The sequence below is a fragment of the Gavialis gangeticus genome, unplaced genomic scaffold (assembly GCF_001723915.1).
Source record: "Gavialis gangeticus isolate Ggan-Ray unplaced genomic scaffold, GavGan_comp1, whole genome shotgun sequence".
In the NCBI taxonomy this organism is placed as follows: Eukaryota; Metazoa; Chordata; order Crocodylia; family Gavialidae; genus Gavialis; species Gavialis gangeticus.
The window spans coordinates 19,574,187-19,595,465 of NW_017729009.1; the positions used below are offsets into that span (position 1 = coordinate 19,574,187).

The 21,279-nt window shown below is 44.6% G+C and overlaps 2 protein-coding genes and 1 long non-coding RNA gene across 5 annotated transcripts; 2 read left to right on the forward strand and 1 right to left on the reverse strand.

Annotated features, from left to right (window-relative positions):
- Positions 1–63: 63 nt before the first annotated feature.
- On the reverse strand, positions 64–7,281 carry PCK1 (phosphoenolpyruvate carboxykinase 1). The gene is made up of 10 exons (XM_019510197.1): positions 7,159–7,281; positions 6,659–6,933; positions 5,022–5,203; positions 4,157–4,360; positions 3,791–3,978; positions 2,767–2,929; positions 2,356–2,580; positions 2,132–2,263; positions 1,373–1,468; positions 64–744 (listed from the first exon to the last, which is right to left on the reverse strand). Exons 2-10 carry the CDS (start codon positions 6,916–6,918, stop codon positions 224–226), a joined length of 1,971 nt encoding a protein of 656 aa, XP_019365742.1. The 5' UTR covers positions 6,919–6,933; positions 7,159–7,281; the 3' UTR covers positions 64–223.
- A 220-nt stretch (positions 7,282–7,501) lies between these two features.
- LOC109292648 lies at positions 7,502–17,891 on the forward strand. Of its 3 annotated transcripts, XR_002096161.1 has the most exons (5): positions 7,502–7,720; positions 10,221–10,293; positions 12,475–12,531; positions 12,939–13,018; positions 15,135–17,891. It is a non-coding gene; the product is annotated as an uncharacterized LOC109292648 (long non-coding RNA). The 3 variants fall into 3 exon arrangements; XR_002096160.1 differs by having other exon boundaries at positions 12,939–17,891; XR_002096162.1 differs by lacking the exon at positions 12,475–12,531 and having other exon boundaries at positions 12,939–17,891.
- A 2,031-nt stretch (positions 17,892–19,922) lies between these two features.
- Positions 19,923–21,194, forward strand: LOC109292374. Its single transcript, XM_019509765.1, has 2 exons — positions 19,923–20,306; positions 20,886–21,194. Exons 1-2 carry the CDS (start codon positions 19,923–19,925, stop codon positions 21,192–21,194), a joined length of 693 nt encoding a protein of 230 aa, XP_019365310.1.
- Positions 21,195–21,279: the final 85 nt, after the last annotated feature.

Genomic DNA, 21,279 nt, shown 5'->3' on the forward strand with positions numbered 1-21,279 from the left:
GCATGTACATTATATCATTGGGGGGGGGGGGAAGGCATGGGCAATTGTGGTAAATAATGTGAATTATTTCGCATATGTAATTGTTAATCCCTGGGCCAGGAGTTCCTTCTGGAGTGGCCCTTTATTCTAGGTAAGCTACCCAGATTCTTCATTTCAGAATGAGATTTAAAATTCCTATTTTTCCACTGAATATCCCCCCTATTCATGCATTGTTTTGCTATCACTAATGATTCAGCAAATTGTTTGTTATCATCCTTTGGTGTGGATTGATCAAATGCATCTCAGTGAGTTCCAGCTGTTTTAACCTCCGCTCCAGTGCAAGAACTTCTCTTTCTATTTCATAGGGGAGGTCAGCATTCACTTGATCTTCAAAATATTTCTTGATTTCTCCCACTTCTTTTTCCCAGAACTCTTTGGAGATCTCGAACAGTTCTGCCGTGTTGACGTTTTCTAAACCCTTTAGGTTCAAGGCGCCTTCAGCAGGGATGTAGCCTATGGGAGTTAGTTTGGCGCAGTCTCTTCCTTGGATTCGGCTGAACATCCATTCTAGCACTCGGGAGTTCTCCCCGTAGCCAGGCCACAGGAATTGCCCGGTCTTGTCTTTCCGGAACCAGTTAACATGGAAGATCTTTGGCAGCTTCGCAGCTGGGCGGTGTGCCATGCTGAGCCAGTGGGCCAGGTATTTACCAAAGTTGTAGCCAAAGAAGGGTCTCATGGCGAAGGGGTCATGCATGAGGATTTTACCTGTTTAGAGAATGAACAAGGAAATATAAGAACAGTGTCACAGAGCCAGTGATACAATCCTTAGCCCTCAGGTAGCACATCCACCTATAGGCAAAAAGGCTCAGATGCACAAAGGGATTTAGGCACCTAACTATCTTCTGAGGATCTGGGCCAAAGGGCTCTGAGAAGGTGGGGAGCCTTTTACCACAGGGAGAAGCTGCAGCACAACGTGTGAGCTTACATCTTAGAAATGCTGAGCCCCCATGACTTCAGCGGAAGCAGCTCTGAAAACAGAGCCCAAAGGCTTTCACAACCAGCCTGCATTGCCATGGGCTCATGGCAAATCTGAACATTTCAGCGTCTTGTCTGAGGTCAGGCATGAGCTGTAATATCAAGGCTTTCGGCTCAGACTTCAGCACCTAATGGGCCACGCAGCTTTGTTACTGCGCACGACCCACATGCGGTTAATTTGCTGCATCTCAGTTGAGGATTTTTTTTTTAACACCAAGAATAATATTTTGGATTGTGAAAAATGCTCAGTTTACAAAATGATGTCCCAAGAACCAGACTTTAGCATATGCTCATTTCGTAGTGAACAACAGTCAGGGACTACTTTTGATATGGGAAAGCAAATTAGATCTTGATTTACCTTTGTGTTCGGCAGCTGCTGTTGCTTCAGATCTCATCGCTGCGCCTATAAATACTCCATGCTGCCAGTTAAGGGCCTCGTATACCAGAGGCACACCTGTAGAGAGCAAAATAGCTTCTGTAATTAAAGGGCGAGAAAGGTTTGCAACAGCAGATTTTGCTACCTGAGTTACCGCAGTGGGCACCGAGCCATATACTTCAGTTCCTCTTTCTCTAGCTTTTTGTTCAGTTCATTCCCTCCCTCTTTTACTAAAAAAGAACTTAGGCCAAAATGTTCAGAAGTGGCCTGATTTGGAGTGCCTTTATCTTTAGGCAACTGATTTACAACACCATGGACCTGTTTTTTGGAGTTCTACAGTTCCCAGCTGATTGCATTAAGAAGAAGGATGGCTTTGTGGTTAAGGTCATCTGTATTATGTTGCTACCTGTGTGAAGGTGGCACTGTCAGACAAGCCTCTTTGGGTAGATGTGATATCTTTTATTAGACCAGCTAAACAGTGCTTTGCAAGCTTTCTGGCACAAACACCCTTCTTCAGGCATAGAGTCTGGTGGCGTGCTGTGTTCTGAGTTGAACACTGAAACATCAGTGGCCACATCTGAACACGTGGTGGTTAAAGGCTAATCTAGTTATTCCTCTGCCCTCAATAACCAGGGCACCTGTGGTAATAAAAGCCATGTTTATACCCAGTTTCTGCCAGGACTATTACATCCATAAAGTGATCAGGACTGTAGCTTTCATATAACTGAGTGCAGCTCTTACCGGTAGGTCTACGGCCTCCAAATATTATACCCTCAATCGGCACTCCTTCAGGGGATTCCCATGCCGAGTCGATGATTGGGCACTGACTGGCTGGAGTGCAGAATCGAGAATTGGGGTGAGCACAGGTTTCCCCTGTAGAAATGAGAAATATTTTGTGATTGCAAAATTCACTTGAAAGGAGGTGAAAATGCAAAGGTGAAAATGCAAAGGGCATGCCACATTACCATTCTCTGGGAGCCACTCCTTGTTTCTCCATGATGTCAGCTTCACTCCAGGTGCGAGCTGCTCATCAATGCCTTCCCAGTATATGCCTCCGTCACTGGTTTCTGCTACGTTGGTAAAGATGGTGTTCTTGTAAATTGTCTTCATAGCATTGGGGTTTGTTTTTACTGATGTTCCGGGAGCGACTCCAAAAAAGCCGTTTTCTGGATTGATTGCCCTTAAATTACCTGAAATTTAAGGGACAGTGAATAAGGAAACAAAACCCAGTTCACCAGTGGAGCTCTCTTCCCCATCCTCGCCCCAGACTTGGTTCCAGATCTTATTGATAAAGCATAGGAAATGCAGGTACTGACTTCAATGCAAGCAGGACTGGTGCCTGCAACAATTCAACCATCAATTCCAGAAAAGATTACCTTGCTCATCAAACTTCATCCAGGCAATATCATCCCCAACGCACTCAATTTTCCACCCTGGCAGAGTTGGGTTCATCATAGCCAAGTTAGTTTTCCCACATGCACTAGGGAACGCTGCTGCAAAATACTTCTTGTCACCCTCTGGATTTGTAACGCCAACAATCTAGTGAAAAACAAACACAACTGACGAATATGTCAATTTTTCCCCTTGCATTTTTGCAAGTTTAAAGAATGCAAATGGTAAAGACAAGCATTTAATCAAGCGTGCTTTTTTCCCTAGAAAAAAGATGTAATGATAGAGCCAATCTTTTTAATTCACAAATTGTATTTTATGTGACAAGTAGTTCCTCTCTGAGAGGATCCCTTATTTTTTCAAATGCATATTACAATTCAAACATTTGCAGATGAAAAATACTCAGACTTGGAGCTGAGTTTCTCAGCTGTGATTGATCAGACAAGCCATGTGCTATTTGTGGCAGGAAAACGTGTACACGTGTATTTATTGCCGTGAGTATCCTATCACGCAACTTGGAAATTCACTTTCCAGGAGCATTTTATGTCAGTAAAATGCAAATGTTTCAAGTGGACAGAGAACAGAGGATTGCTCATAAAAGTAACAGCCAACTGCAAGTCCTTACAAAAATGCAGGTGTTTGTGCAGGCCTGCTTTATTATTTAAAAGACAATTTTCCAACCTGTAGCACCAGTCCTGCAAGCTGTGCCATGCATATTGACTTTCATGGATCCCTGCTCAAAGTTGTTGGACCCCTGCCCAGGCATGAAGGTATGGAGCAACTTTCAGAATCAGGCTCTAAATAATTAGGTAAAAAACTTGCTTGGTTCCCTATTTTTGAAGATGCCTCTTTAAAATGTTCACTTATTAGCAGGTCTCTGTTTCTAGATAAACATGTTGTATGATTTGTGCACCTCAGAACCCTATAATATTAGGCCATGGGGAGCTCATGTTGAGCTGTTCTGCAGTTTAATTGCTTTTTGAAATGGACTTATGATTTAACGGGTCTTACCAGCATGTGCTCTGCCAGCCAGCCTTCTTCCTTGGCAATTCTGCTGGCAATTCGGAGAGCGAAGCACTTTTTCCCCAGTAAAGAATTTCCTCCGTAACCACTGCCAAAGGAAATGATCTCTTTGCGATCGGGGACGTGAGCAATCAGAGTCAAATCTGGGTTGCAAGGCCAGTTGTTCACCAGTGGTTCTGTAAAACACAATGTGCTAGTCATGAACACAGCAATTGCCACAGGGGAGCAGGCAGCTCTCCATCCAGTAAGATAGTGGTCGCTAGTAGTTGCAGTGGGCAGCTATGGGATAATTCGCCGCCTCTAACAGGTCTGCCTGAGTATTGGCCAAAGTGAATGGTGGCTGTTATTACTAACCTTTCAGTGGAAGAGGGCACCCAACTGAATGAAGGCACTTTACAAACTCCCCGTTGCCTAGGGCTTCCAAGACAGCTGTTCCCATCCGGGTCATTATCCTCATGCTGGCCACGACATACGGTGAATCTGTCAGCTGAATCCCAATCTTGGACAGAGGAGACCCAATAGGTCCCATGCTGAAGGGGATGACATACATGGTACGGCCTGTGAAACAGGAACAGTGCCAAGTGAGTGAGACAGGACAGGGATGGGGAGGAAACCACGAACTATTGGAGCAATCCTCATTATAAAGCCTCCTGTTCCCCACATTTAAAAAACATCTGGTTTCTGATGATATCTAAAAATAACATCAGATCCTTTCCATTTGTCGGCATGTATAGCAAAAGGTTTTGTCTTTGACCGATAGCAGTTTTCTCTGCTATGTAGGCAGCAGTGGCTATTGAAGCAGGGGACTAGGGACTAAATTTCATGCTGGTGTAAATACACGGCTCTCTGATGAACAGGATTTGACCCTCAGAGTCAGGACTCCTGGGCTCCTTCCTCCATTTTAAGTCACCCACTAATCCAAGCTTCATTTTGTCATTCTGTAAAAGAAGCCAAAGGAATAGTTTACCTGGGAGGCACTGATAAGCGTGTGTGTGTGTGTGTGTGTGTGTGTGTGTGTGTGTGTGTGTGTGTGTGTGCACGCACGCACGCGCTGAGCTTTGAGACTGGATGTTGGGTCCCGGTGCAATGGGACAGTGGCCTCCCCTGTGATGCTCCAGTGTGAATATTGGAGCCATGTGTATATTTGTGCTATGATATTATTACTGCTGGTGCCTGTGGTATTATAAAAACCATCTATTATTTTTCTTTTTGAACCCACCTTTCATGCACGCTGGGAATCTGACGCTGAAGGCTTTCTCAAAATCTTCTTCTGACATCCAGCGGCCCAGCTTGCTAATTCCAGTCTTGGGGATTGGGACCGTGTCTCTCTGCTCCTGAGTGATGATGACAGTCCTGCTTTCAATTCTTGCCACATCCCTTGGGTCAGTGAGAGCCAACCAACTACATTTTAACAGAGATTAGGAAACTGCTTCAGTGATTAAAAGTCATAAGTATGTGCTTAATCCTTTCAGAGCTCACTTTAGGTGCAGCAAGTTACAGTGTTTTTAGGAGTAAAACAAAGGTGACAGAGTCAACATCTTCAAGGCAAACACAGATTATATGGATAAAGGACTGGTCATGGATAATACCTTAAAACATTGTAGAATGGACTGGTACCTCACTGGACTTCATAAAATGTAGTTGCATGTATAACCTTCCCTTTACCTCAATTTTACCATCTGTAAAAGGGGGCTATAGAAGCTTTGGAGGGGGATTAAAAGATTTGACCCTGTTCTCACATATTACATCAACATAAACCAAGATTACACCACTTTTACATAGGAAACAGCAGAATGATGCCCGCAGAAAAAGGAGATCCTGAAAACACTTTTAATACCAGTGTAGGTGCTCACAGTATTAGAGCAAACGGGGAATTCAGATCTAGCCCACTACTTCAGGAAAGCACCTTGGAGTGGAGATGCTGCACCATGCAACTACTAAGCATTATCATGGCTCAATAAAGAGTTATTTTGTTTAGACTATTTATAGTTGAGCGCATTGTCCTATGTTTTCAACTGTGCAGGGAAATCTTCAATTAGAGCAAAAGTGTTCTAGTCAGACTGTCATAATCATCATTGCTGCAGCGCTCAGCATATAATTAACGGTGAATAATTTATCCGTTGAATTTTGCCCTTTTCCCCCACAAATACCCTGCAAACAGATTGCAAAATTCTTGTGTTTCTTAGTTATTCAAAATTCCTTGCAGATTTCTTCAGTGAATAAATCTTGATCTATAAGTCATTCCCAAATGCTTAATTGTCATTAACGTTCTCATTTCACGTGGGTTATTTGGGAAGAGGCAGTGGAATAGTTGAGCAAAATATTTGCCAAATAAGTTACAGTCAAACTCATCAGCATGATGTGAATAATGTGTTTTTTATGAATAATATTTGAACAACTACAGGGCATTTTGAATGCCATCAAAATAGTATTTAAATAAACACTTTTGACTAGAACAGTGGCATTCTTCAAAATCTGTGTTTACTCTGTTTGCTACACATTGCTAATGACTCCTTCCATGAGTCACGCAACAGAGATGTAACGTGGAGGTTTTGCATCCCAGGAGGCAGTAGCTAGACAGGTGGCAGGGACCTGACAGCTGTTATTCTTGCACCTTTCTTATATTGGTGCCTGGGTATGGTCACATAATATTGTCTCTGTTCATGGGACTCTGGGTGATTTCTGTAACTAACCAAGAGAGTGATGGTAACGTATGGATATTCCAGTTGAAAAATTGGAATTAGCTTGGGAAGAAAAATGTGGAAACACATTTACATTTCCTGAGCATCATTCCTACGTATGCAAATGTTCATGGGCAGCAAACACTAATGAATTTTGAAAATGTCTATCACTTACCAGTTCTCATACTTGCTCAGCTTCTTGATCATGCCTTGTTCCTCCATGAGGGCCAGGATTTTTTTGTTCTCTCCCTCTGAGCCATCACAGATATGGATGCTATCAGGCTGGCAAAGCTTGGCATTGCTTTCAATGAAGCCTCTCACATCCTGATTCAGACTTTCCAAATCCCCCTTGATCACCTTTGAAGTGATATTCAACTGAGTCTTCAGCTGAGGAGGCATTATTTGTTGATTGTGGTAGTTCTTGCTGGTCGGCATGAAATGCAGGTTGCAACCTAAGATCAAACAGTTATGCTGTTACATGATTCCTAAGAAAATGAATGTGCTTTCCAAAACACAATTCAGCTGTAAAAAGAAAAAAGATATGCCATATTCAATTTTGTCATGTGTTAGATTTGATTATGTGCCAACGGTTATGATCTGGGAGAGAATCTCACCACCTACGGATAAATATACACCCGTGGGAAAAGGCATGTTTCATTTATAGATGGTCTACTTACTTTCCTTGAATTTGAGCCCCCTGAAAGTTCTTGAATTTGAGTTCGGAGAAGATTGTGTTGTCTCTTCCAACTACTTGCACTGGGATCGCTTTGGAGTATTCTTGTACTCTTTCCTTTCCGAGGAGTCATTCTGCTGTCTTAAATACCCCTTGTGCGCTGGAGACCTTCCCACTTCGATGGGGTGAGGGAGGCCTGTCCCCTATGTCACTAAAAGATGTTTCTTAGGATGCTGCCGCAGACGGCTATTATCGCAAACACTGGTTGACAAGAAGCCTGGACAGGTAATCATTTAACAGACCTGATTAATGAGTGTCGGAGGCAGTGATTCTCAGCCTCTGGATTTGTTGTTTTAAGCAGTTACGAAAGGTGCTCATTTGGCTAAACTTTGACCTAATTTTGCCTCAATGCAAAAAGCGTCATAACTTCTGAATATGTGAGAAAGGTTGAGCACAATGAGTGGCTGGAACCGGGAACGCTCCTGGTAGTGACAAGCAACAGAGTCCAGCGCACCAGGTCCCATCGCACCTATCAGTTGGTTGTGAACTGGAGGCTTGTCCAAGGTATGTTTACTCACCTTGAAAGTATAGCCTGATAGTGGGATAAAGTTCAACCTTTATCCCAATAAAGCAGTAATTGGTGGGGAATATACACACCCAGGGGGACTGCATCTAATTTTCAGCATGCAGTTCTGAAGAGCTGTACCAAAATTACTTTGGCTCATGAATGTCTTTGAGTGTTGGAAAGGCAGAAATTAGATTATGTATAAGTCTACGCAAGACCCTTCCACATGTGCCAGACAGAGATTCTCCAGGACTGTAAATCCTCACGATGCTGTGTAGTAGGATATCAGCAACTACCTGAACGACTGATCTACCAGGGTGTCGGGGCAAATGTAAGCTTGTTTGGGGGGCGGGGAAAGGAGGAAAAGAAAAGGAAAAACACAAAACTTCCTCGTGTTCACCAGAGGTGCAGCAGGGCAGGTCTACCCCCAGGCAGTGCCAGTACACGGGGTAGTTCTGGCTGCTGTGATGCCAACGGTGGTGGTGTGTCCCGCCACTAGTATGGTACAGCTATTTTGCTATCTCCCCTGCCAAAGGTGATACCTGAGCTGCTGCCCTGTTTGCCCCTCTCAATTTTGCTGCTGGAATTCAGGACCCAGATGTGCAAACTTCCCTGTATTGCAATCCTAACCTCCCCCAGTCCTGCTATATAATTGGGCTTCTTCTGGGCAGATGCTAATTATCAAGTGTGTAGCACAGGGACATGACCGTATGTCCACTAGATATTATATGAAGGCTTTCAAGCTTGTTACATGTGAAGCCAGCAGGGTTTGAACACCAATATCCATCCCAGAAAGTTTAGAACCACAACTATCAAAGTAACGCTTGCTTCTCTGCGAATCTCGAAGCATATGACAGGCACAAAGTATCATAACCCTTCTGTGACGCATGCCGTTATTATTCCCATGTTACAGAGGAATAATAATGAAGAGCACAGAAATATTAGGGCCAAGATTTTCTAAAGAAACTTCTGAGTTTGGAGGCTTCAATTTCTGCAGCCCAACCTCAGACATTACAGAGGTCTGATTTTTCCAGTGCGCCTATGATCCCAGTGATGTCCGTGGAAGTTATGGCAATCGCTGGGAATCAAACCTATATGTCTCATATTGGGCCAATATTAACTTGGGCCTGTCCTGACCAGGATCTTGGCTAACCAGAAGGCTCCTCTCTCCAGGAATCCACCAGGCTGGCAAACTTCACTAGCAATGAATTCAATGGGGAAAAAGCCCTTTTTGTAAAGCATCTTAAATGTAAATGTTATTTTCCATTTAAACGGAAATGCTTTTTTTGTAGTAACTGAACTACAATACATCTCTTCTAATGGCTGAATACAAATCCTTTGGATGGAACTTTTTTTTTTGGCACTTCTTCTCTGTACTTTTTTGACACCTAAATGTGATGCTCATCAGGTATCTTCTTGGAAGCTGTCAAATTATTTAAATGAGTGTGAATCTGACATTTCCAGATGATAGTGTTCAATAAGTGCCTTGAAAGGAGTGTTTTCAAGATGTCTGCTTTGATGGACACCATTCACACTGTTCAAAATAAAGGTTTTGAGTGCTTCAATTTAGGAGTGACTTAGCAGAGCTTAGTACAATACATTTAAAGGCTCTTAGCTACTCAGGAAAAGTGTGAGACAAAAGTTTTAGGCTTCATCATTGCAAACAGACACAGGTGCAACAAAGCAATCTCGCTGAGAGTTGAAAATCACTAATAGCACATAATACTACTTAGAAATTCTGCATTCTTCACAAAGCTCATTGTTTCAGGTATTGTCACACAAAAAATGTTCTGGGGTGACGTGTCTTTTATCTTGACAATTGAGCTTTTTTGGAATGGATTAATCTGGACTCGTATGCAGCTGACTTGTGAGGGTTGTTTCAGGGCTACGTTTTTTTCTTTGCATTATGGCAGTGCCCAATTGAGATCAAGCCCAGTTGTAACTGGTGTATGAACACAGAGTCAGAGATGGTTTCCAGCCCTCTGAGCTTCTAACATATATGGACAAAATGGGAAAGGGACTGGGGAGAGTAAGTGTTAGTATTCTCATTTTCTAAAAGCGGGGTTTGGCCACTGAGATATGAAGTGTGTGTCTTAAATTGCATACAAAATGGGCCCTTGCTACCATATGGCAGGGAAGCCAGTAATAGCTTGGTGCACTTAGCAAATGGCTGCACTTTTGGAGGCTGCGGACACAAAACTGGCATCTGTGTGCCTTACACTGCTGTCGTTTTCTCCCTCGTTCTTTCAGCAGTGATTCTGCGCGGCACCAGACAGTTGTCCGTCCGCTCCTTGTTTAAAACTGGTGGAGACGTACCCTGCTATCTGCATGCAGTTGTGCTGCTCGTAAGAACTACGTCTCTGCTGCAGATCCATCCGTGGCTAAGGAAATAGGCCTCTGGGAAGAGAGAGGAAAGGGAGCGCAGCTGGCATGACAATGCTTCCCTCCTCTCCCCTTTCCTTTCACCCTAAATGTGATTGCATTGTCCATCTTACTCAGGTTGCTGGATCATTTTAATATGCCAGAAGACCCCGTAAGGCAACATGAGTTTGGCACCTGGCACAGACGCAAGGTGAGTTTTTCAGACAGCGGAGGCATCTGCAAGTATCTGGTGTAGCTTTACAGTGGTGCTGGGAAATCAAGTGGGCTGGTCATTTCATCTTCATTTGCCTCCCTGGTTTCTTCACCTCTCTGCTGGCCATGCTGAAGTTTTTCTAATGTGAGGTAAGCAAATCATGCCAAAAAGGAAAATGCAGCCACAGCAACCCCATGGTTCTGGCTGGTGGAAGGAGGAAGACTCTTGGGCCTCTTTCTCTCTCAAAAGACTCAATCATTTGCCATGTTATAGGACAGGGGCGGGCAATTATTTTGGGCAGAGGGCCGCTTACTGTGTTTTGGCAAGCCATCGAGGGCCGCATGACAGGCAACCGGGGCAGATAAATATTAATTTTCTAAATTTTTTTAGGCTGCATTTTGCCCACCCCTGTTATAGGAGCAGTTGCTGTGGTGTTGCCCTGCAGGAGACCACAAGAGGTTGTATCTCAGGGAATTAAACCTCAGCATAGACTCCCGGTGGTATCAATCTGCCACCCGGTTTGAAGCAAGAACGTGCCACTTGTTGCATGGGGAAAAGTCCCAGTGCCGTTAGCTCCCTCCCGTATTGCTACATGAGATGTGGGCAGCCAACACAGGCTGCAAATCAGCCCTGAAATGGGGATAGCTACCAACACCCCAAGAGAAGGCAACAGCCTGCAGTGTAGTCAGCACAAATACTCAACACCTGAGTGTTCATACATTAACACTTTTTGTGGTAGCTCAGTACCAGGCATCCTGGTTTTCTCCGATTTTAAAAAAAATCCCCAATTTTTGGTTAAAAAAACAAGCAACCCCAAATCCACATTTTTCCATGATCAGAGAGAACCAGGATCCCTGCTCGTCACAAGAAAAGCGTCTGCATGGAAGCTGATCTTTCCAGTTAGGTGTCACACCTGCAGAAGGGTCGCACTCTACCACGGCTGGGTCTGTTGGATCATTTAGCAGCTGTCAGCATGGCTGTGTACTCCTCCCAGCCTGGGAGACCTAGAGACGGGGCTGGCTCAGGATTGTCCTGCTTGTTCTTCCCAGGCAGGTGCCCTTGGGACTTCCTGGGGAGTCTTTTACAGATCAGTCCTATCTTTTACTTGATTTGACATGTGTGTGAGGGCACTGGCATCAATATAAGGATAATGGCCTCTGTAGGAATCAATATCTGGACAGTTGTCAGCTATATTTAACCTCTTCATCAGGTGTGAGGGCTGGAATTCTCCTAATGCTACCCGGGGGATTTAGATAAAGAGTTACTGTCTCAGACCTATTGCACATAAGACAGAGGGAAGGCTGGATGGCACGTGGAAGCTTTTTGAGAGCCGGCTGGTAATGAGGCTCTACAGATTATCTGGCTTTTTGCTATGCAAAGTGTTACTGGGGAGACTCTTTGCATGGCTAATGCATTCTTTTGGCTGGATGCATGGCATAGCTGCAGTCGGCAGAGAAGGGCCAAGCTGCACCAGGCAGAGTAGAAAGCAGTCAGCCTAAGGCTACGTGTTTCCCTATGTAGCAGCTGCTCAGTTCAGTTGTACACGGCCCAGATGGCATCGCGGCTCACGTTTACAAGGGAAGGTCAGTGCTGCTGAAGTCACCCGGGAGGGGAATCCATGTTCACCGCATAGCTGAATTGTTTGCAGCTGGCAACCCCGTCTGGACCTCCCCACTCCTGCCTGCGGACAGGGCAGACAATAACTCTCTCCACACTAACTTTTGCAGTTGTTAAACTGTGGCTAAAAATACTGGATAAATTCTTCCTCTGAAAAAAACTTCTGGCTTCCGGGAAGGCCAAGTGACAGGGCGCCTCCGGCTTTGTGCTGGGAGCAAGATTTCACATTGCCTGGTTTTCTTTAGGGAATGAAAATTCCCTGGCTCCTTCCCTGGGTTCGTTTTTTTCTTCCAGGATGAAATGGCAGCCTCCAGCGCCCCTGCAGTCACTTGGATTTTAACTCCCCACCAATCCTTTACCTGTATTTCTCACTGTGCCCACAGCTCCCCATTGCCAGCTGTCACTTTAGTATTATGCAGCATTGTCCAACTCACTGGCAACATGCTAGTATTCATTCGTTTTAATATCTGCTTCATTCCTTTACTTCTCTTGATCCATCTTCAGCTCTTCTTACCTTTGATTTGACCCACCGGCTGCCTGTTTCTTTCCCCTCCTTGCCAGCTCGCTCAGGGTACACAGCTGAATTGGAGATGGATTCACCTTGCACCTCTGCCACAGGTCAGGGCAGGCTTTATCTCTTTGGACCGTAGGCCAGGTTGGAATACTAAATTTACCCTGCCTGTAGCGGCAACCACTAATACACTGCTAAATTGGAAACTGGACCCATTATGCACAGGCTAATTTGCATTGCTGAGTGGCTACGCTGCCTCTGGTTTCGGAGTCCAGGCAGAGCAGCATGCTTGAGGACCCTGCAGCCGGCCTGGTAAGGTTAGTGTTTAGACGGGGGCTAAGCTCTCTCTCCTGTAAAACAGAGTAAATTCTGCTTCCTTTTTATGTTCTCACTCCGTTCATGGACGGTGCTTGGGACAATAGACTTTGGGCATCTTGAGGAGCCATTGTAATAATCCTGCAGCCTTGGAAAATGTTTTCCCCCTTCACCCCTAGCCTATTTTCTCCTTTATGAGCAACACAAACTAGACTGAAACTAGACTACTTCTGTTTTAAGTAGGATTCATCTCACATTCTCCACAGGAAAATTGCTGCGGTGAAGATTTTGAGCACCTTGTACTACTGGCAACAACAGCAGCAGAGTAAATAAGCTGCCCAGGCAAAAATAAAAGCCTGGCTACATCTAAAGGTCAGAAGGCAAATGTTATACCTGTGTCAGGCACTAGGTCCCCCTGGGTTCCTATGCCTGACATCCTCAGGAAAATCAACAGTAGAAAAAGCCATTGACCTGATAGCATTTTATCTGCGTACTGATAAGCTCTGATTAAGTGTTAATTGGCCAGTTGAATATCTAGATACCGTGCAATAACTATCAAACATGTTTCATATAGAAATAAACCAACAAGAATAAATTCAAAAAATCTGTGGGGATTTTGTTGCTGGTCTTTTAAATTAAAGGAGGCATTTCTGTCTGGTAAGAGAGTGATAGTGAGCTCAGGCTCATGAAAGCTCAAGCATCTCTGACTTAGTCTATAAGGTGCAAATCTACCCTGCCTTCATTTCTGCCTGGTGACCAGGGTAGGTTATTCCCATCCAAGAGGTGTCCCTATCACAAAGACAAGCCACTTACTAGCAACGACATCTCGGTAGAGGAACCATGGAGACACTTTCTCATTTCTCATCATGGCACACTGGTTCTCTTGAACCTATTGCTTTTGATCATACACCAGTATCCAGATCTAGAAGCCTGACATCATTCAGAAGCAAATTAATGCAATTTGAAGAGAAACTTTTTATCACATTGGCTTAAAAAACTGACAAGTGCAAATTAATCTTGACTGATTTGCATAATGCAAATACTGGAAAACAGTGTAACCCATTTAGTAACCTTTACCACTTAATTATTTAGTCATTTGTACTGCAGCGGCACCTGGAAGATAGAGCCCCGTTGTACCAGACACCAATATGTAATAGAGGCGTTCTCTGCCCAGGAGATTTTACAAGATGAGACAAATGGATATGAATGGCAGCCCAAGGGAGCCTAACAGTGAGACCACTACGAGCAGAGCGAAAGAAGTAATTGCAGCACGCTGTTACTTAGCCATTAAGTGTTCTGGATACATCTATGGACTTACAAAAAGTGTAAAGGAGAAATTAATGTTGGCTTTGTGGATCATGAAAGAGGCTTCTTTTATTCAGAGAAGGTGTCATGGCAAACATGTACACAGCAAACATCTACATCTATATTAGCTGTTTATCAGTGAAAGAGTTTGCTATGTATTTGGTCATAGTCTTTATAAATTGTAGTTTGCCACAAGAGAAGGGGAAATGATCATAAAACCATGTAGCTGTTGGCATAAATTAGGAGTGACTGCACTAGTGTTTGTGAAGTTATACCAAAGTAAGTGAGATCGGAATCAGACCTGAAGAAGTTTTGCACACTTCTGGAGTCCTCTGTGTTAACAGAGACCTGTCCCCACAACTCCTGGGTGACTTCAGTGTCCATGTAGCAAGACGAGCTACTACGTTAGTAGCTACGCGGGGAACCCTTGTCATCCAGGACACAGGGACGCATTAATGCTGACTTTGCAAGGTCAATACCCACTTGCTCTGGGTTCATTTCAACGTGGAGGCAGAATTTGAACTCCTTTGGGCTGTGCCCGTAATTCATGGGTATATTTTGAACAAGGACGAGACAGTCTCATCTGCTGGCACTTTCATTAACTTCCGAGAGCTGATGGTCACCCAGCCAGGCACTTCTCAGAACTGTGTTCCTGATTAAAGATTAACAATGTGATAAAAAAGCAAGGAAACATGGGCATCCTTGAAACCTGCTTCTTTCATCAGCCGAGTTAAACCTTTACTATCTCTTTCTACTTGTACATCCTCCCTCTGTGTTTGTGGGAATCCACCTTTGCCTGCCCCTAGCATGTTTTCTCTCATTAAATCAAAGTTAGTGGGAAAAACCTCTGCTTTCTCAACTTGGTCACTCTGGGACTCCTGCACAAATAAGCAGAGAAAGCATTGACCCATGTGTATACAATCTGTAGAAAAAAAGTGTTTCTTAGCTATTTAGACGTGTTGTCATTGAGGGGCAAGTAAGGTCTATAGTCGTGATACCCTCTTCCTGCAGAACGCTGGAAATCAGGTGTCTCCCGAAGAAACGTCTATTGCAAAAGATGAATTAAACAACTTAATCTGGTATCTTCCAGACAAGATGCTAAAAGTTATCCGTCACTGCATGGATGCTTTGGATTCAAGGCTTCTAAAGGGGCACCTGATGAAAAGGTTGGTAGGCAAGTTTCAATTTATGGTTAAAAAAAAACCCAAAACTTTCCTGTTCAATCTGTGTGCAATCATCCCTCCCCCTCAGGGCTTTCAGCTATATAGAGCTTATATTAAATCCTTGCTCTTGTATACATTTCACATCAATCTAATATTATACCATATCTATGTCCTGTGAGGGGCCATGTAGGTTCATAGTGCTATATAATTATAATCATTAATAGCATTGGGTGGGATTCTCAAAAGCACAAATGTGATTTCAGAGCAAAACTCCTACTGGCTTTTAATAAAACTCTCTTCAGTGTTTTTAAAAAGCCCACCCATAGTGCTTAAAAAGGGATGTTTCCCATTCCCCAACCCAATTTAGACGTTGGGATAAAGGCAAGAAGGAGAGCAACCTGTGAAATTAAGACCCGACTATGCCTTTAGCACAGACTTCAACAAGGTATGGTGCATACATTGCCTGGTGCAAGGAAGTATTATGCCTGAGACACACACCTCTGAATCCTAGCTTCTCCTTGCTTCAATTTTGTTGTGGCAAGACGGTTGTAATTTTATTGCTAGCCTCCTCTTCTATCCATCACTTGCTTTGGGGAGGGAGCAACAGAACAAGTAGAGACCCACTTAAATGCTTAGCTCCAAGGACCTACTGGTGCTTATGTAACTGCAAGGGAAGATGGTCATGCTTACAAGTGTATTGTTCAGGTAGGTAATCCAAGTCACAATCGAGTCCTATATATCTTTACAAACCAGGTGATGGTGAGGAAGGACATGTTTGCCATTGAGCTTAGTGTCAAAAGCACGGAGATGAATGCTATTCCAACCAGTGCTGGGGCACTCAGATACCAAAACAAAAGGTACGCTATAAATATGGCAGAGATCAGGCAACGGGGAAAAGCAGCACTCTCAAGGAAGATGACTATGAAAATCTTCCCAGATGCCACTGTGCTGAAACTGCTACCAAAGATGAATCCCCCACAAAATAAGTCACAGCAGGCGAGCAGATTAGCTGAGGTTTTTGTACAGGTTAAACAGAAGGCATAACTTGAATTAGGATGGACTTTGGTTTGCCAAGAAAGAATTTCATAAACTGCACTAGTCTGAGCAGCTGAACAGGTTTGGAGCGGTTCTGCTCAGTGCTTGAGGTCCAGTGGGGATGGCCTGTTTGCTTATCTTTCCCTTAACTGACTCAGTCTGTTGCTATTATCATCCCAATTTGTCCTGACCTCTGACGGGTCACAGATTCTTCATTAAATCACGTCTTATTGCTTCACAGTTACGTGAGCCCTGGGCCCAAACCAAAACCATTGAAGTCATTGGGAAACTTTCTGTTGATGCCACTGGAGGCTGGATGAGAGCCCATCCAAGATGTGCAGGGAAGGTATGTGGTGCACCAGGCACTGATTGGATTGCACAGGCTCTCCGTTCCCCAGAGCCTACTGCCAAAAAGCAGAGGACGTCAGGAACCAAACTGAAGGCATTCATAACTTTGAAGATCAAGGATATTTATGATGGATCATAATTGTGATATTCTCATTACAAGTAATCTATAGGGAATGAATACGAAGGATCTCCAGTCCACAAAGGACGGCGTATTCAGAATTAAGGTGGACGATCTGGACTGGTGCCCTGATCTTAACTTATGCCAAAGTGCAAAAAGTAGATTGCAAAAGCCAATCAAGCTGCTTATCCTCAGTAACAGCCCTCCTTGGACCAAAGTTTGCTGCCTCATCTTGGTCAAGCTGGCAGCCAGAATTTGGTCCATTTACTTCGAATTTTAACTGCATATGTTTCCTATTGTGCATTGCTAGATTCTCAGCAACAATTTCTCAGTGTTTGTAGCTGAATTTTCTTTGTCTTTACATGATAGTTTGACAAAAAGTTGTGAACTATTGAAATTCCATAAACTTCTCAATTAGCAATGGACCATGCAGAATAGGTTTACCCTTCCCTTAAAAAGATGTTTAAAAAACACACTTTGTTCATGACATTAATGCATGTTCTTGGTCAGCTAGTGTGAAATGGAGTATTAAGAGTAGTGGGTAAGAAGCCGTCTGGTTGTACTTAGATGTAGATAATACAGTAGACAGTATTGGTAATTGTAGAGATGGTTTAATCAATAGACTGTAATGAGCACTGCAGCCTCTATAGTGTCAAAACTTCGTTATTCAGTTTGTGGATCATTGATCCAAGTGATTCCCTTGAATTCACTGAAGCGATATTCTAAACTGGAGTTACCAATCCTTGAAAATATCAATTTGAAATTATAATAATGGTAGACCCTTAATAAACAGCATGGATTAATAATGCAAAAGTAAAAAGCAAGACAGACTTGATGCTGATGACTGTTGGAAGTGCAAAGCAGCTCATTAAAATGACCTAAAGGAAGCTATATTATTTTAAAAATGTCTTTTTTCCTCACTGCCCCTCAGCTACCTATTGTAATGACATACACCACAGCAATCTGAAGAGATTTTAATACATGCAAGAAGTACAAGCCTGCAGCTGCCATTGAGTGTACACAATGTAATATCCAATTGAAATGGTATTCCCCTAAATCACAAAGGTAGTATATAAGCAGTAAATAATTGCTTTGCCTTTGAGCTGTCCGCTTAACAAAAAAAACTTAATGGTTTAAAATTATCTGCATTTATAAATGGTAAAATACAATGAGATACATCTTACTGCTGTTTGGTGTTGTATTTTGGTTTCTGCCTTTTGGCTTGTGCCTAAGGGGTAACTTGATTTTGGCAAAATAGGAATGAACAGGCATTGTCAGATTTCAGTCTCTGAGGATAGGGCCCTGTGCATTTAATATCCTAAAATCAGTATGGTCACGAGGTTCATTTTTTTTTGTGTATGCAACATTATCTCCCTCTCTTATAGCTTGCGCCAGGTAGTGGATCCCTGAACCCACATGGATCTCCAGTGGTGATGACACTGTGGGTGTCCCCTTGCAACATGATCATTAGATCTTTGGCGCTTTCATTTATGTTATATTGCACCTACTGTTATTAATAGGAATAAATAAAATTAAATAATAACTTTGCAGAATATGAAATGCATGCTTCCTGGATGCACAGTAGCTAAATGTATTCAGTAACACAGCGCCCTGTTTAAGTGCATTTGCTGGAACTGAAATAATGCTAAGCATTTATTCAAGAGTATGAACTTTCTGGAACTTAATTTAAACCAGTGGAGGCCACAAGTTAAGGCTGCACCTTCCCTAAGTGCTACTCGGATCCCCTTCTTCTGCCTGATCTGCTGCTCCACCTTCTGCTCCCTACTCCACGCTCCTTGTTGGATCTACTGCTCTGCTCTCTGTTTCCCATATCCACTGTCCTGCACGATCTCCTGCTCTGCTTGATCTTTCTTCCCATATCTGCTGTCCTGCATGATCTCCTGCTCTGCTTCCTGCTTCTTCCTGTATCTGCTGTCCCTTCCCTGTCCTGCCATGTGCCACACAAAGCTGCTGCTCACGGCACAGGTTGGCCACCCTGGATTTAAACCACGTTTTGGAGTACTCATCCCTGTGCCTGTTGTAGCAGGAACCTGACAAGCCTCTGTCCTTGTCCAGGCTTCTAATGGTTGCAGGATGCTTACGAAGGGAGATCGTCAGTTTTAGAGCCGCTGCGAGAGTCCTGGGAAGTGATGGGAGATAGCAGCCCTAAAACTTGACTCCCTCCCGTGATTTCCAAAACCTCTAACCCCAGCCCATGGCCGGCTGCTTCCCCGTTACCCTTTCTGCTGGTAATTATGATGTAGCTAAACAGAACTCAACTGCCTTACAAAGCGGAAGGTGGAGCAGAAAGATGCAGCGCACACCAGTAACGGACAGGCAGATCGTGGAGGTTGCCAAAATCCTAGAACGCTTGGTTCCAAAATGCTATCTTTTATTATTAGACCAACTGAGAAATTGCAGTTTTAGACCAGTTGCAATTTTAGACTCAGTTGGTCTAATTGCAATTTTAAGACTCATTACAGTTTTCGACTCAGTTGGTCTAATACCAGTCGGTCGAATTGGTCTAATTGCAGTTTTAGACTCTGCACCAAGCCAAGGCTGTGACTCAGTCAGTCTAATACACTTGCAATTGTATCAGACCAGCTCAGTTGGTCTAATAAAAGCTATCGCCTCCCAACCCAAGACTTCTTGACTTTTGCATTTCTTTGTCTCAGAACAACACAGCGGCCACATACATCCCTGATCACGGATGTCTGCACCTAAGTAATTAAAAAAAAAAAAAAAAAAAAGCTACCGGTACTGCCTGATGCAATTAAGTGTCAGATATGCAAAAAAAAAAAACCCCCCAACCCTAACCCATCTCATCCGAGGGAGGTACATTCACCGCAGGTCAGCTCACAAGGATCCTGCGTGCGGTCGTGCTTTGGCAGCCCCGCACCGAGCCAAGGCCGTGACTGCGACCCCGGCACCTTCCTCAAGCTCGGGGAGGGTTGACCCTTCCCTCGCCCGGCGGGACGAGGCACGAGCAGCACGTGCGGGCCGCACGGAGCATCCGGCCCCGGGCCGCGCGCTTCCGCCACGTGCTCGCCCCGCCCCCCGCAGGCCCCGCCCACACGGCGGGCCCCGGCCACGTGCGCCGCCCGCAGGTGCGGGCCCGTAGGGGGAAGGGAAGGGAGGTGGGTGCGGGGTTGCACGGGGGGTCCCCGGATGCAGGCGGTCCCCACGTGCGTTCCTCTGCTGGCTGCCGGCCGCGATGGAAGCGCCCGCCGAGCCCTTCACCCAAATCAGAGGGGCAGCCACGTCCCCCGGGGGCGCGATCTCCCCAGCCCCAGCCCAGGTGCTGCTGCAAGGCGGGGAGGGCCCGGCGTGGGCCCCGCCTGCGGGGGAGCCGGGGAAGCAGCTGCTCACGCTGCGGCCCGTGCAGCTGCAGGCCGGGGAGGAGGCCGAGCCCCGGGGCGGCGTCGGCGTCGGCGCGCCGCAGGACGGCCCCACGGCGGTGGCCATCAGCCTCCAGGAAGGCATTTACACGTTTCATGACGTGGAGCTGATGCAGATCAGCGTCCTGCACGACGCGGCGCCCGGGAAGAGCAGAGAGAGCAGAGCCCCGGAGAAGTTCGCAGACGTGCTGCTGATTAAGGTGGAGATTCACGACTAACCCACGGCCCTGGGCTTGCTCTCAGGGCAGGATGATCCTGTCTCGCCTTTAGGTTGTGCTGTGAATGACTAGAAGTTAAAAAAAAACAAATCAAATAAACCCTTTTGAAAATTCCCAGTTAAGCCACGGCTGCTATTAATGGGAACTGGGCACCTAGAACCTCGCGGCAGGTTTTTAAAATCTCAGCCTGTGTTTTTATAGCAACCTTTCTTTTTGGTAACTGGTGGTTAAGGCTGGTTTCACGTGCTCATCTGCCTGTCTCAGTCAGGGTGGCAGGCAGCACGTGGAAAAATCTGAGCCCAACTCCAGGATCTGAACACTGCAAAAGTGTTGGCTCTCCCATCTGATCTGATTCCTGCTGAAGTTTATGGCAGAAGTTACATTGATTCAGTAGGCCCAGAATCAAAACCCAGAGGGATCATATAACAAATAACTACTGGAAATCAGATTTAATTAGTGGGTAGTGTATTGCACTATAGTCAGTGCAGAAAGCCTGTGCTGTTTTGAGACTGCTTTTGTTTGATTGAACTGTTAAGGCTCTCTCCTTTCTGTTTAAACCAGATTGATAGAAGTAAAGAGGTGCTTGCAGTTGAAGGGAAGGTTCACCAGGCACCCACAGCTGAGGAGGTGAGAGGAAGCAAACTTCCTGCTATCGAGGGGAAAAAAATCCAGAGCTGTAAAACCGACGACGGTGTATCAGCATCACACCAGGAATATAAAGAGGAAGATGTGACTCCATCAGAAGAAGCAGATATAAAGTATACAGAGACTTTCAGAGCTCAAACAAATGCACTTCAGCAGAAGGAAGGTAAAAAACTGACTACACAATACTTGTCATTTATAGTTAGAAAACAGGTGGGAATTTTATAAGGAACTTTCTCGCTGTACTTAGATTTAACTTAAGGTCAGAACTAATGTTTTGCTGAATAACGGCAGGAGGAGTAAGCCTTTTGGA

Bases quoted from the DNA above. Each gene is read 5' to 3' on its own strand.
- PCK1 (XM_019510197.1), bottom strand. From the start codon at position 6,918: ATGCCGACCAGCAAGAACTACCACAATCAACAAATAATGCCTCCTCAG. The intron at 4,361-5,021 runs GTGGGTTCAAAA...CCTGTTTCACAG, and splicing joins ATTCCCAGCGTGCATGAAAG to GCCGTACCATGTATGTCATC. The intron at 2,581-2,766 runs GTAATCTTTTCT...CTTAAATTTCAG, and splicing joins GATGAAGTTTGATGAGCAAG to GTAATTTAAGGGCAATCAAT.
- LOC109292374 (XM_019509765.1), top strand. From the start codon at position 19,923: ATGGAAGCGCCCGCCGAGCCCTTCACCCAAATCAGAGGGGCAGCCACG. The intron at 20,307-20,885 runs GTGGAGATTCAC...TGTTTAAACCAG, and splicing joins CAGACGTGCTGCTGATTAAG to ATTGATAGAAGTAAAGAGGT.